The 14,480-nt window shown below is 39.1% G+C and overlaps 2 protein-coding genes across 2 annotated transcripts; one reads left to right on the forward strand and one right to left on the reverse strand.

Moving 5' to 3' along the window:
* Positions 1 to 415: 415 nt before the first annotated feature.
* On the forward strand, positions 416 to 7,786 carry LOC122317422 (BRCT domain-containing protein At4g02110). The gene is made up of 10 exons (XM_043134516.1): positions 416 to 723; positions 838 to 927; positions 1,089 to 1,193; positions 2,043 to 2,144; positions 2,258 to 2,342; positions 2,743 to 2,812; positions 2,973 to 3,017; positions 4,089 to 6,368; positions 6,603 to 6,819; positions 7,000 to 7,786. The coding sequence occupies exons 1-10, from the start codon at positions 643 to 645 to the stop codon at positions 7,564 to 7,566; spliced, it is 3,642 nt and encodes a 1,213-aa protein (XP_042990450.1). The 5' UTR covers positions 416 to 642; the 3' UTR covers positions 7,567 to 7,786.
* A 3,756-nt stretch (positions 7,787 to 11,542) lies between these two features.
* On the reverse strand, positions 11,543 to 14,220 carry LOC122317006. Its single transcript, XM_043133886.1, has 3 exons — positions 13,881 to 14,220; positions 13,314 to 13,729; positions 11,543 to 13,005 (listed from the first exon to the last, which is right to left on the reverse strand). The coding sequence occupies exons 1-3, from the start codon at positions 13,944 to 13,946 to the stop codon at positions 11,760 to 11,762; spliced, it is 1,728 nt and encodes a 575-aa protein (XP_042989820.1). The 5' UTR covers positions 13,947 to 14,220; the 3' UTR covers positions 11,543 to 11,759.
* Positions 14,221 to 14,480: the final 260 nt, after the last annotated feature.

A 14,480-nucleotide genomic window follows, 5' to 3' on the forward strand; every position in this document is an offset into this window, starting at 1 on the left:
GGAAGTCAAAAGCATGTGACAATCTAGCATTTTCCTTTATAAATGTAATTATGTAGGCTTAGTTTTGGATTTAATATCATACCTTCTCATTATTATAATTTTTTTAAATTTTTATATAAAATATAATAAATAATTTAAATTTATTAAATTTTAAAATAATAATATTAAAAAATAATATTCTAAAAATATTTTATTTAACTTTAAATTTTTATATAAAATAATGTCATCTTATTTCCCTATGCAAAATACACCCGCTCAAATATTTGGCCGACTTGAGTTGGAGGCACCGAGTATGAAACCGGGTCTGTACACGCGTCCCAAATCCGCTTCTCCTTGCTAGGCTGCGTGGCGCAATGTAGAGCGACCATATTTGGGTCGTCCCGCCAGGACACACCAAAATCCAAAAGAAATCAAAAAAATCAACGGAACAAAAATCAAATTCCCTCCAACACTATTTTGCACCATCCCACTCTTCCTCTGCAAGTTTATATGACAAAACACAAAACAAAACCTTCCTTTTTGTTCGCTCTTCTCATTTCACCTCAATCTCCCATTACTAGTCCTCCCGTCCATTTGGTATTTACTACCACACCCTCTTCTATTATCGGGAATTAAATCTCCTTGCTGAAATTCGATTCACCGATGGAAACCAATTCTTCATCCAGTGTTTTTCTCGGTGTCCGTTTCGTTCTCTTCGGATTCAATCCAGCCACCGAAAACAAGGTCTCTCCCTCTCTCTCTCTCTCTGTCTCTCTTTATCTGAAGTTTGTGACTTTGGATATTTGATTATGTTGATCTGATTGCTAATTGTTGGACTTAAAACTGTAACTATTGTAGGTTAGATGCAAGCTTGTTTATGGCGGTGGAGTCGATGCTGGTCAGTATAGCCCAAGTTGTACTCATGTAATCGTGGATAAGCTTGTTTATGTAAGCCCCAATTTATGTTTTCCCTTATTTTGCCTTTTATTATTATTATTATTATTATTTATTTATTTATTTTCAAATTTATTTTCCCTCTTTCTTAAGTTTATATTTTGTTGCTGGGGTGGTGTTTATGTATGCTTATTGTTACCATGCATGTTGTGCAGGACGATCCTGTATGTATTGCTGCTCGAAACGACGCCAAGACTCTTGTCACGGCCTTATGGGTTGATCATAGTTTTGATGTTGGAATGCCTGTTGATGCCACTTCGGTGTGTTTCTTATCCGGTTTCCTTCATATATCGATTGATAAAGGACTTATTTTATTTATATTAGCATAGGCATGGCAGATAATTGAACATATTTTGTTTACAACGAGATTCCCTTGTAAACCACTTAAAATAATAGTATAAAATAGAGGTTCCTACAGGTTGCTTTATTTTGCTTATCGGGTTTGGAAAATACTTTCCGTCTCTCTTAATTCGCTTCTTGTTGCACACACCACGCCCCCCCACAAAAAAAACCACACACACACACACACATTCATGTTCATGTCACAATGTAACACTTGAGGGTGATTAGATATCAGCAACAAGTGCATGCCGCACAAATTTTTCTGATATATTTTGAACTTGATAAGTAACTTAAATGTTTCTCCTACATATTTTGTTTACAACGAGATTTCCTTGTAAACCACTTAAAATAATAGTATAAAATAGAGGTTCCTACAGGTTGCTTTATTTTGCTTATCGGGTTTGGAAAATACTTTCCGTCTCTCTTAATTCGCTTCTTGTTGCACACCACACCCCCCCCCCCCCCCCCCCCCCCCCCCCCCCCCCCCCAAAAAAAAACCACACACACACACATTCATGTTCATGTCACAATGTAACACTTGAGGGTGATTAGATATCAGCAACAAGTGCATGCCGCACAATTTTTTCTGATATATTTTGAACTTGATAAGTAACTTAAATGTTTCTCCTAAATTGTGTGGACCTGTGACTTCAGAAATCATTAGCCAAACCCTAGTTTGTAATCTGTGTTTTCTTTTGGAGATCTGTGTTTTAATTCTTGTAACACCGTTTACATATCATTGGAAATTCATGTTTGCTTTTTAACAGATTATGTACAGGCCACTCAAAGATATGAATGGAATACGAGGTGCAAAAAGTTTAGTAATATGCTTAACCGGTTATCAGCGGCAAGATCGAGAGGACATTATGGTATGCATTTCTCAGACTTTTGCTATTCAGCACTTAGTAGGGATCCTACTGGAACTTACTTGGGAGAGTAGTTCAATGAAAGGACAATGTATTATGAAATGTTTTCTTCTCAGGCAATGGTTGGCTTGATGGGTGCTGAATTCTCTAAGCCGTTGGTGGCAAACAAGGTTACTCATCTGATTTGCTACAAATTTGAGGGTGCGTTTTCATGACCTCATTGAAAAAATGTATTAAAATGAGATATGATTACTGATCTTATACATATGCTGCTTTTATTTGCTGTAATCTACTCCCCTGTAATAAACTTTCTTCATGCATGGCTTATTTGGGTAGCATTTATAATGCATTTTTATTGAGGAGTTATTTATTGCTTCCTGAGATGAAGGCACTCATCTTTTGATTTTTCAGAACAAAGTAATCATCCTCTAATTTGTGGAATTTTAGTCTCTCTCAGTCATTATTGTGGTTTCTTTCTGGCCACAATCAGTTCATGTTGTATTGAAAGTTCATTATGGACCATATAACCCGAGATGAGAGAGAGATCGATGATTACTAGTGGTAAAATGCATAAATTTGCTGGTATTATTTTTGTATGCAGGGGAGAAGTATGAACTGGCCAAAAGGATAAATACAATAAAGCTTGTCAATCACCGATGGCTGGAAGATTGGTATGTTGACATTCTACTTGTAATTTCATGTTTTGGAATTCTGAGGTATATTTTGATGAAATATATTATTGTCTCAGAACCTTCATAAAAAATGAGACTCTGGATTTTTGTAGAACTGAAAAGATTTTATTTTCTCTATTCTCCCTTTATTCTTTCGCAGCTTAAGGGATTGGGAGCTTCTTCCTGAAGAAAACTATAACAAAAGGTGAGGCATTTGAATCGAAGTTTGTGTTATGTTTTTGTGAGGTGCATCTAAGAATCTATTACATCAAGGCTGCATTGGAAAGAAGGGATTAGAGCAGGGGGTTTGGCCTTTTTTTATTTATTTTTATTTTAGCATTGGTGAGAAGCTAATTACATCCCATGCCTATATGCATGAGTAAACATAATTGTTTCTTATTCTCTATTTTTTTTATTCCTATGTGGTTTTAATTGGAAATTGGGTATGCTTGGTTGCAAAAATATTTCAGTATAAATTTTAGAAAAAATTTTAATAATTTTTTAGGAAAAATTGTTTACCTGCCCACTTCTACAAAGTCTAAGAAAACATATCTCAAATTTTTTCCCATGAATTCTTAAAAATTACATTCTAGACATGCCCTTATACTTTTCGTATCCATACCGGCCCTTGAAGCCTGACCTTGGGACCAACAGTTAATGCATTTGCCCATAAATCTACAAGTTAGATTGAAATTGGGAAATAGAGAGTTTATGATCATTGAATTATATCCAACCATTAAGAGTATGATCATTTTCTTTCAATTAAGTGAAGAAGCATAGATTTGTGAAATTACCATTTGTCCCAAAAGTTTAAATTGATGAAAAGAGGTAAATTTTATTATTTAATTTAGGTCTTAACACTCCCCTTTACGTGTTGGACAGACTTCTCAATGAGTGGGTTAATTATGTGGAATATTTAATTAAATGGGATAGAGTATAGAGTTAGGGTTCAAACTTAGGATCTTTGTTATGATACTATGTGAAATCATTACTTGTTTCAAAAGCTTAAACTGATGAGAAGATGTAGATTTTATTATTTAATTTATATCTTAACAATATTTAGGCAACTTTGTCGGTTCATGCAATATAGATGGAACATGTAGTGATGTGCTAATATTGTTGACTTTTCACTGTTGAATAACACTGCTACTGATATTTTAATTTCTCTTAATTATTATTTATGGATTTGGGAGGAACTGCTGAATTTTGTGTTGTTTGTATTTGCACCATCACATGATGCCAATTTATCTTCTGAACCACCATTCCTTCTTAACAGTGGATATGAGTTGGAGATGATGGAAGCAGAAGCTAAGGATTCTGAAGAAGAGGCTGAAGACACAACCCCGATGCGCTCTGTGGGGAGAAACATAAATAAGAGCCCTCATAATTCAAAGATTGGGCTACCAACAACAAGTAAATTTCCCAAAACAGTAGGTGAAGGTTCACCTTCAAATGGTCCTTTAAACAAGTTACTAATCCCTGGAGAAGAAAAGTCATCTGTTCAGGCCTCAGGTTTTGGTAATGTTGATGTTTCTAAAGCACTCGACCATCACACTACTGGTTCTGGTGAGCTACCTTACCCTCTTGACCAAAATCCATATCCTACAGGAGTAGGAAATAGCTTGACATCTACCTCTGGAAATGCCCAGAGGACTGTTCATTCTGGTGCCAAAGTTAGTCCTTTCAGTTACTCACTGAAAATGTATAGGACATCCTCACTTCCTATGGACTCTCAAGAAATATCAGGCAATTTCAGCAACCGTTCTAAAACTCCTTTGGGTAAAGTCCATGATGATTTTGACACCTCTCCCTTCAAGGTTGAACAAGTGAAGGACAGATTTGGCTCTGGTTGCCTTCAAAATTATCGGGAAGGAACTGAGTTAGTACACAGAGAAGACTCGAGTGGTTTGTTGCCTCAGAAGAGAATGGCAAATGCTGCTTATGCTAGCCTTAAGTCACCAAAGTTGAGTATTGATGCAGCACCCTGCCTGGATCCTGTGTCAGGTGATAAAACCCTGGGGGTGGAACCAATAACTTTGATTGATGGCCCTGGTAGTCTTCCTGTGGATGAGACTGCTAATCTAAATGCTGCACAGCAATCAGATGGTAATAAATCAGCAACTAAAACATGTAGCAAGAATTCATTAACATGTGATGTGTCTTCCTCGAAAACTGTGAGTGGAAAGACTGGGCAAGATAACAATGCTGCTGAGAAGACACCTCAATCATCTTTTCAGAGATTAAATAAGTCTGCCTTATCAACTAAGCCTGACATTTTAGGTTTAGGTATGGGGAGATCTGCACAAGAAGTTACAGAAAAAGGGGAGCAAGAGAATCAGCAGCAAGATGCGGAGTCATCTCCCAGTAAAAATAAGTTGGAGACTGAGAAATCTGGTGGGCCTGGCAATTTGAACTTGCCTGAAGGAGGAAATGATAACTTGATCACAAAACCTCCTAGGAAGAAGATGTTGGCCAAGAAGACTTTGGTTTCAAGACCCAAGTCAACTACTGTTAATATCCAAAAGGGTCCTTTATACTTAAATAAAACTATCTCCCAAAATGATGATGTAATTCATTCATTTGAAGTGAAAGAGGCAGCGGATCATGAGAAGTCTTCCGGTTCTATGAAACTTGAGATATGTCCTCCAACTGTTAATCTTGAAGCACCAAAGGAGATGCAGACAACAAATGTGATAGCTGGTGACAATATGGAGAATAAAAATGAATCAATGGATGCTGAAACTGAGGCTCCAGAAGACAAACTTGAAGATGAATTGGAGAAACCACTTGATGAAAAGAAGTCTGGAGTGGTTATATTGACAGATACAACAGATACAATCATGGGAGAGAATTGGGAAAGGGTGCAGCATATTGCAAACACAAGAATGTATGGTAATGCAATGGCTTCAGTGGAAGACACCAATGAAACTAAACCAGAAAAGACTCTTTGTGACGAGAATTCTAAGCTTGTTGAAGCGAGCTTACGCGGGGATGGTGTCAAAGGGAAGATGAATAAAGGGCGAAGATGCCCAACAGGTGAAGCCAAAAAGAAGAGAGATATATTGAAATCTAAGAAAGGTGTGGGTCGTGAAAAAAGTGGGGCTGAGAACAATGAGGGGACAGGGGTGGAAAAGAAGAAAAGAGTGCTGTTTCCTTCTGGTAAACCTAGTAGATGCCCTAGTGCAACAAATAAGTCAGAGAACAGTACTGAAGTGGAGAAAGAGAACAGGCCAGTTCAGATCAAAGAGGACGATGGGAAAATATCTATTAATTCTAAAATAATGCCAAGGAAGATCAATCAAAAGGCAGGGAAAGTTAATCCAAATTCTCTAACGACTTCAGCGGGAGGGTTTCCAAACAGTGAGAAAACAGAACCTGCGTGGTTCATATTTAGTGCACATCGACTACAAAGAAAGGAGTTTCAACAAGTTATTAGGCGTTTGAAAGGAAGGCTTTGTCGAGATTCTCATCAATGGTCATACCAGGCCACACACTTTATATCCACAGATCCAATTCGAAGGACAGAGAAGTTCTTTGCTGCTGCTGCATCTGGGAGGTATGTTACCTCCAAGCATACTTCAAAAATTTGGATTATGGTGTCAAATTGTTTGCCATTTCCAACTGGATTTCTATTTGCCCAGAGAAAAGCAAACATTTTTACAGCAGGCCTCACTTTCTAGTTGATCCTGCAAACACACATTCTAAAACTTGACTCATTCTTGTCAGAAGTTTGGAATATATGTTATACGCCACTAATCACGTGTAGGAACTGTTTCAATATCAAATGTAGGTGGATTCTCAAGACTGATTATCTAAGTGCCTGTGGTCAGGCAGGAAGATTCTTGGCAGAGGAGCCTTATGAATGGCACAACAATGGCTTGAGTGAAGATGGTGCAATAAATTTGGAGGCTCCAAGAAAGTGGCGACTCTTGAGGAAGAGAACCGGCCATGGTGCATTTTATGGAATGCGCATCATCATTTATGGAGAATGCATTGCACCACCTTTGGTATGCTTGTCAAAATCTCATTTTACATTTTCCCCAGGCAAATTCTGCCATATATTCTACCAAATGTTATATCTTTTACAAACGGCCTTATGATGAACAGTAACGATTGGTTTCCTATGGGTTGCATATCCTAAGCTGTTGTTGATTTTGATACGTCTTTTCATTTCTGTCATCGAACAGGATACCCTGAAGCGTGTTGTGAAAGCTGGTGATGGGACTATATTGGCAACTTCTCCTCCTTATACCCGCTTTCTTAACTCCGGAGTTGATTTTGCCATTATCAGCCCTGGCATGCCACGTGTTGATTTGTGGGTCCAGGAGTTCTTAAAAAATGAGATACCTTGTATTCTAGCTGATTATTTGGTCGAGTATGTTTGCAAACCTGGGTATTCTCTTGAGAAGCATGTGCTATACAATACTAATGTTTGGGCGGAGAGGTCATTTGCTCACCTGCAGGCCAGGGCAGAAGAGATTGTCGAGGACCTGATGACACCACCAGATGATAATAGTAATGACATAGCCTGCCAAGTGTGTGGGTCTCGCGATAGAGCGGAGGTGATGCTGATGTGCGGTGATGAAAGTGGTTCTGTTGGTTGTGGGACTGGTACCCATATTGACTGCTGTGATCCTCCACTTGAAGATGTTCCTGAGGACGATTGGTTTTGTCATAAGTGTAGTGAAAGCAGGCGTAGCACAAACTCAGGCCAGAAACAGAAAAAGGGAACCTCATTATTGGAAAGCAAATGAATTTTACTCTCTCGTTTGCAACCCTTTTAGTTTTAGAAAGGTGTCAAATAATTTGTGCCTTTAGTTGTGGCAAGAGCAGTATAATTCATTATAAATGTTTGTAATATACTTTGTACAAATTAGTTACTAAAATTGTATCATGGTGACTTAGAAAATGAGGCGCCAATCTGACTAGGCAGCTGTATGCAAGTGTTCTTCGAAAATTAATTTGTGGGGTCTACCAAGGTAGCGGTGTTTTTGATTGGTATCTAGTTTCCCTCAGAGAACCTCTCAAGCTTCGATTCTGGGTGTAGCTGATGTGGACATTATCCTTGATTTTCTGATGGTCTACTAGCTTAGCGGTGCTGGCAGAATTAACCTGACGTGCAAATTCAACATATGCCACAGGTTGAGGCTCAATAACACGAAGTCTTGTATTTAATTAGTCTTCAATACACTAAAGAGGATGGAAGGTTTGGGGCGATTCAAGAGCAGCGTCAAGAGGCCTCAAATAAGGCCCTTTCAAACCACTGAATGAATCACAAACTTTCTAAAGCCCATCCTTTAAAAAACTTCCCCAGCTTTGTAAAAACTTGGGCCTGTGAATGAGAATCATTCAAGTGAAAGAACGGACGGACTCGGATCTCAACAAACGCAATTTTGAAACCTGAAACCCAACCACTCAGATGCGCACTAATTATTTGTATTTTTCCTTGAACGTTTCACATAAAAAAATCAACTGTCGGACTTTTCTTGCACCATTAGTGAATATGACACTATAACCCCGTCCAGTCCAGAGCCCTATTCTCATCGTGGGCGTGTATGTGAGAGAGAGAGAGAGAAATGCACATGCTGTCACTGACATCATCATATCTGGCCACGACTTCACCTCTTTCCAATGTTCCCAACATTCAAACATCACGTGTTATTTCCCCCAACCCCCGTTTCTCCTTATTCAAATCTCAACCCACCTCCCCCCGGATTATTACTCTGTACTCGCATTTCTTCCTTGGATGTATACTCTTTAACCTTTCAACACATGGGCATTACAGTCATTATATTTTTTTAATAGATTTAAGTATTTTTAAAAAATAAAAATATATATAAATACATTTAAAATCACTTTCCTAACCATTAAATAAAAAAACAACTAATAAAAACTTTAAGTGGTCAGTAGGGGCCAAGGGTTTTCCTTTGTAGAATTTGAAAAAGTGGCTTCAGACTTGAGACTTCAGAGAGATGCTCCAAAGCCTCTGACCACAGAATAAAGTAAGACAAAAAAAAAAAAAAAATGTGAGGTGCCCTCGTGAGCTACACCTTTTCTTTTGCCACAAGAAAATAAAATATGCTTTCAAAAGTGAAAAAAAAATAAATAATAATTTAGTGTAATCCACTGCATTAACCTAATTAAAAACAGCAAGTGGAAAGCAGTATTTTGTCAGAATCCCAATTGAAAATTACCACAAATTATTGCAGACTATAATTCACACTTCTTCATGTCCAGATTCTTTAAGTTGAAGGATGGGGACGTGCGAGGCATGTTTTCCACTTCTCACCAATGGTTTTCACCACTCTTAAAATTTTTGTGTGTTTTCCAAGTCTTGTAGTATAGTCAGCAGCCGTGCATGCATGGTCACGCGAACTAAAAATAAAATACAATAATTCCAGCCAGCTAGTCAGTCTTGCTTTGGTTTGAAAAATGGATCCCAGATAATTCAGCTAGCTAGCAGAAGTCATATGTTCGACAAAATATTGTAGTGAAAAGTGAGCTGTGAGACACATACAAAGGAAGCTAGCATGGGTTGTCGTATTGAGAACATGGGATGTATATATATTGCATTTCATTTTCATACATCACTGGGCCAAATAATTATATACATGTTCTCATCAATAAATCATTTACATGAACAAGGAGGTTCAAATGCTTATCGACAACTGAACAACAACAACAACAACAACTCATATATATATATATATATAATAAAGCCAATCTCGGTTTGCAAAACAAAACCTCATATATAGTTCTTATATATATGTTTTTTTTCTCATGAATGGAAGATTTTGGTCATTAAAGTTTACTCAAAAGGAGTCTGGGAAGGGGAAAAAAGAAGAAGAAGCAAACATAATCATTGAGTGGCGTGGAAGCATGATCATGGAAATCACTTGCAAAAACAGAAAAGTAAAAAATATTTTTAGGGTTTAAGATAGCTACTATTGAGTGAATCATACGATTAGGGGCCCCTTTTTTTAGAATAATAAAAAAAAAAAACAAGTTGGTTTGGGGATTGCAATCAAAATAGTTGGTTATCCTCCCTGCAGGACAAATGTCTTTGAGCTAGCCTTCAAGAAAATTCCATTCTGATGTCTCCAAGTTCGTATTACGTTGTCTCTTATTTTAGGATGGAGAACCCCAGCCACCTATTATTATTATAGAAATTTCTTTATTTCTCAAAGCATAACATATTTAAAACAGACTATTCTTCCATGTTAATTATATTAATAAAAAATTAAAATTTTTATATACAGTTATTTTTATATATTTTATTAATATAATTTAATAATATTTTAATATAAAATAATTATTTTGATAAATTATATTAATAGAATATATAAAAATATATCAAAATGACTGTATATATGAGAATTATAATAAAATTATCTTGCAAAACTAATTAGCTGCCACAAAAGGTAAGAAGAAGGAGAGAACGTTGATGCCACATTGACATTGTATGGCTAAAACTATTCCAATCCATTCATTATAATAAAAAGAAAATGGAAATATAAAAGCCAAAGAATATCAACGTAAATGCATGGACTCATAAAGGATGCAGTTGTATTTTACAAGCAGTTCTAAGTTTCTAACAAGTGGTCCGAGATATGATGTAGCTTTCTAAAGCAAAGCAAACCAGCCCTACACCTAAAAATGGTCCTAAAAACAGTCAACATTTTCTGGCAACAAAACCAATCCATCAAGCAAAGGTGACAACCTGTACCAGCTAAACAAGGATGCGACCTTTTTTCTGTAGGGCTGACTGCTGAGAACGCAGGCTTTCCCTTCCCCGATACCTTTGAACAGAAGCCAAGCCCTAAAAAATCATTTGAAGGCTAGGCTTTGGGAGGTTGAATTGAAAACCTCATTGATTCTCCCCCCAACAACCCCCTCTATAAAGGTCCTCATATCCACCCGTCTTGATAAAAAAATTATTTTTTGCGTTCTTGTAATGCTGGTGGTGAGTGCAGTACTACTGGTTTTATTCCACGTCTAGTTCAAAAATCAACAATGGTGGCAAACAGTCTTGCAGGAAAGAAACCGAAGCCCAAAGCATTTAGGATGTAAAAGTAAATCTGGATTTGACATTTCCTTTCCAAACTATTCTTGTATTGAGTGGAGGATTAGACCTTTCACTTGCCTGTATATTAACCGGACCTGAAAATTTTTTTAAAAAAGAAAGAAAAAGAACTGACAAGGCCTTTTTCCTGTCTTTGGGTGACCTCACATTGTCCTTTGAGGACCAGTACAATCCTGCCACATCTTCATAGCCAGGTGCACTCAAAGCCATAAAACCTTGAAGGGAAGTACTCCTATAACAGGGGACCATCCATGGCTGTTCTTTTCTTCCAACTGATGCACTCTCACCAGCCAATCATTCAAGAACAAAGAAGCAAAACTTTAGGGGGTCGGAGTAGAAAACAAAATAAAATACTGTGGAATGTCCCCAATGCCAGTTTCATGGATGAACATAATCTATCCAGATGAAAATGAAATGCACCCGTGTAGGGCTTGGAAGAAAAAACAGCCAAGGACAACTTCGACGTTGTAAAAATTAAATGCATGGCATGAGAAATGTACCGCACAATGGCCTATGTTTCCATTGCCAAACAGGCAACCATTGACGGATATTTTACAGCCTACGAAATTACTGAAGTAAGGGGAAAGAGGAGGAGAATTAAATTTAAATTTAAACTAAAATAATTAAAAGCCTGGGAAGCTGCTGCATGATTAAAGAGTAGAAACTTGGTACTGAAAATTCTGTACATGTAGTAGCAGTAGTAGTAGGATAAGGAAATTAAAGAAAAGAAAAAGGGTGACAAAATTTTCCGGCAGTCCTAAAATTATCTTTTTGTACAAATAGAGAAAAATGAACCAGAGATTCCCCTGCCGGTAACATCTCATAGAACTTGAATTTTCTAGACCCACCCACCAATCAATCCAATCAACAGCTCAATGCCTCGTACTTCACTGGGATTTGACGGTTAAACCCAACTTGTGAAAGCAGACTCCCAACCACAGCAAGGTCCCGGCAAAACACCCCTTGGAAAACCGACGTATTCGAAGAAGTAGAAGTCGACGCCGTCATTTTTTTGGAACCAGGAACCTCGGCTGATGAATTCTTAAAAGATGAGGAATTGGTTTCCGATTCCAATTTGGATGCTTGGGTTTGCTGCACTGGTATTGCCGTTGCTTGTGCCGTTTGCAGTGCAGCAGCAGCTTTCTTTCTCTGCTTCTCGGCCGCTTCCTCGTCCATAATCGTAGCCATTACGCTCGAGTAACCCTTTTGGAGCAATCTGTACAGCAACAATGCAGACATCCTCGCTCGGTCTTTAAGCGAATCAAGATCGCGATCATCCGCAAGCTCACACTTATCAATAAAGCTGATGGCCTTATCCGGCTTATGCTTCAAACACAGCAACAAATGCGCTCTCTCTAACTCGGACCTCGAACACCCACGTCTCAACCCAATTAAAGCGTAGTAATCCACGTCCCCAGTCTCCCCAGAAGCAACCCTCTGCTTCAGGAGTTGGATCTTGGTCGTGAGCGCACAGAGCTTCCCAGGAATCTCCCTGTACCTTACGTTGTGTCGCTTCCAAACAGGCCCAGGGAGCTTCCTATCACGCAGGATGGAGTTGTACAAAAGCTTCAGATGCTCTAGATCGTGCAGACAGTCGGGCAAGCACCGAATCGATTCCAAAAGAGAGGCTCTTGTATCGAGAGCCTGAATGCAAGTCGGATCCAGTGCCAAAGTCCTGTTGCAATCAGCAATGGACTCCGCTATTCGACCAGCTGATCGATACGCTGAGGCCCGGTGCATGTAACACTCGGCCAAGAAGCCTTGCGGGGCGCCACGGCGGCCATCGACAATCTTGCTGAAGTGTCGGATGGCCTCGGAGTATAGGCCGGCGTCGAGGGCTGCGAGCGCAGCGGTCTTGCGACGGAGGAGCAGCTTTATGTGGCTGATGAGTTGGTTTACGCTCTCTAAATCGGTGGGGTCACGGGGTGGAGTGGTGGGAGGGGTTGTGGTGGAGATTGTGACGGTTGAGGAGACGGAGAAGCTGTCATCAGACCAGCATATACTCTCTTGGCGGAATGCGGCGGTGGCGAGGCGCTTCCCAGTCTGAAGGAGAGCCATGGCGTCCTCCATTAGCCCCAGATGGCAACAAGCTTGCCCCAGAACCAAGTACCTGTATCGATTGCTTGCAGAGAGAAGTTGAGTTAACTCGAACAAGGATGGACAATGGCAATCAAAAAATTATTTATATATATATATATATATTTCTAATTTTAATAAAAGTGTTGCGTTTCATGCAGTGAATAAATTCGAGAAATTAAGTCTCAATTTCGTAATGGGCTGGCTGTGCATTTACGAGAACATGCCTCGATATTTAATAAACTCATCAAAAGAAGAACCAAAATGCAGCAATTCAATTCAAAGCCAATAGAACAGAAAAATAAATTTAAGGCACCCCCAGAAAAGAAGATTTCGTTTTACCTCCATTGCCCATCTTTGTCGCAGTTTTTGTACAGCCCTGCCATGACTTTCTTCTTCAAGTCCGAGACAGAGAAGCACTTGAAACTAGGATCCCGACCCAGCGAGTCAGATGACAAGTTACCGGACCCAAGGAGCTTGACTCGCTCCCTCGAGAAATGCTGGGACGAGTTCTCCGACGAGAGAGACCCCGAGTCATCGTTTGCCATTTTGAGGCTCGGAATGTAGTCTTGGAGCATATCGGTCACGTCTTTGAACCGCCGCAGATGTAGCAGAGCCTTGGCTTTGAGCTCCATGGCTTTCTCAAGCCGCGGGGAGAGGGCCAGAGCCGCGTCGAGAAGGCTCAGTGCTGAAGCAACTTCGCTCTGTTCTTGGGTCGCTACGAGATTGCGAGCATCCTTAATGTACTTATCCACCATCTGCATATTTAGAAGAACAGCTCCATGGATTGAAGTTGTGCATAACAATAAATCGAATGAAAATATTTAGAAGTAAAGTTTTCATCTTTGAAAATGAATGCAATTAAAGTTTACAAATCAGGTATATTCATATGAAGAACCGAAGGTTTACCTTTCTGTTGGTAAGCCACCAGCGCTTCTTTTCACTACCATTCGGGCGAGGAGAAGTAGCAACCATTGTGATTCTTGCTGGCTATCTCGTTCTTAGATAAAAGGAATGAGTCCCAGGAATGAATCCCCCACTCCAGCTCTTCCTCTCTCTCTCTCAAAGGAAATACATTTTGCTCTGCTCTGACGAAGGAGGAAAGCTTAAATGGAAAGACACAAAGAGAGGGAAAATTGGAAGCGGGGTTTGAGAAACAGAGAGAGAAGAACATGGGGATTTAAAATGATTGTAGAAGAATTTTCTAGTGAAAATAGGAAAGTTGTGGAGACAAACAATTCACTAGGAAAGTTGTGGAGACAAACAAAGCCTAAAAGAAAAGCAAATTGCCAGCTTTGACCCTCAAACAAAGCTTTGAGCCTTCACCTTCATTTTAGCTGGCACCACAACATAGATTCTCTCTCTCCTCCCCTAACCTATGACCTATGTTATTGCCTATGGGACAATATTACATTACATTACGTTACCTAGGCTAGCCACTACTGCCCCAACTATAAATGGGGGTATAAAAAAATAAAAACACCCAGGGTCTGATATAATGATATGGAT

The sequence above is a fragment of the Carya illinoinensis genome, chromosome 7, assembly GCF_018687715.1.
Source record: "Carya illinoinensis cultivar Pawnee chromosome 7, C.illinoinensisPawnee_v1, whole genome shotgun sequence".
In the NCBI taxonomy this organism is placed as follows: domain Eukaryota; kingdom Viridiplantae; phylum Streptophyta; class Magnoliopsida; order Fagales; family Juglandaceae; genus Carya; species Carya illinoinensis.

Bases quoted from the DNA above. Each gene is read 5' to 3' on its own strand.
- LOC122317422 (XM_043134516.1), top strand. From the start codon at position 643: ATGGAAACCAATTCTTCATCCAGTGTTTTTCTCGGTGTCCGTTTCGTT. The intron at 2,343-2,742 runs GTGCGTTTTCAT...TTTTGTATGCAG, and splicing joins GATTTGCTACAAATTTGAGG to GGGAGAAGTATGAACTGGCC. The intron at 3,018-4,088 runs GTGAGGCATTTG...CCTTCTTAACAG, and splicing joins GAAGAAAACTATAACAAAAG to TGGATATGAGTTGGAGATGA.
- LOC122317006 (XM_043133886.1), bottom strand. From the start codon at position 13,946: ATGGTTGCTACTTCTCCTCGCCCGAATGGTAGTGAAAAGAAGCGCTGG. The intron at 13,730-13,880 runs GTAAACCTTCGG...CTAAATATGCAG, and splicing joins GGTGGCTTACCAACAGAAAG to ATGGTGGATAAGTACATTAA. The intron at 13,006-13,313 runs GTAAAACGAAAT...CAATCGATACAG, and splicing joins GACAAAGATGGGCAATGGAG to GTACTTGGTTCTGGGGCAAG.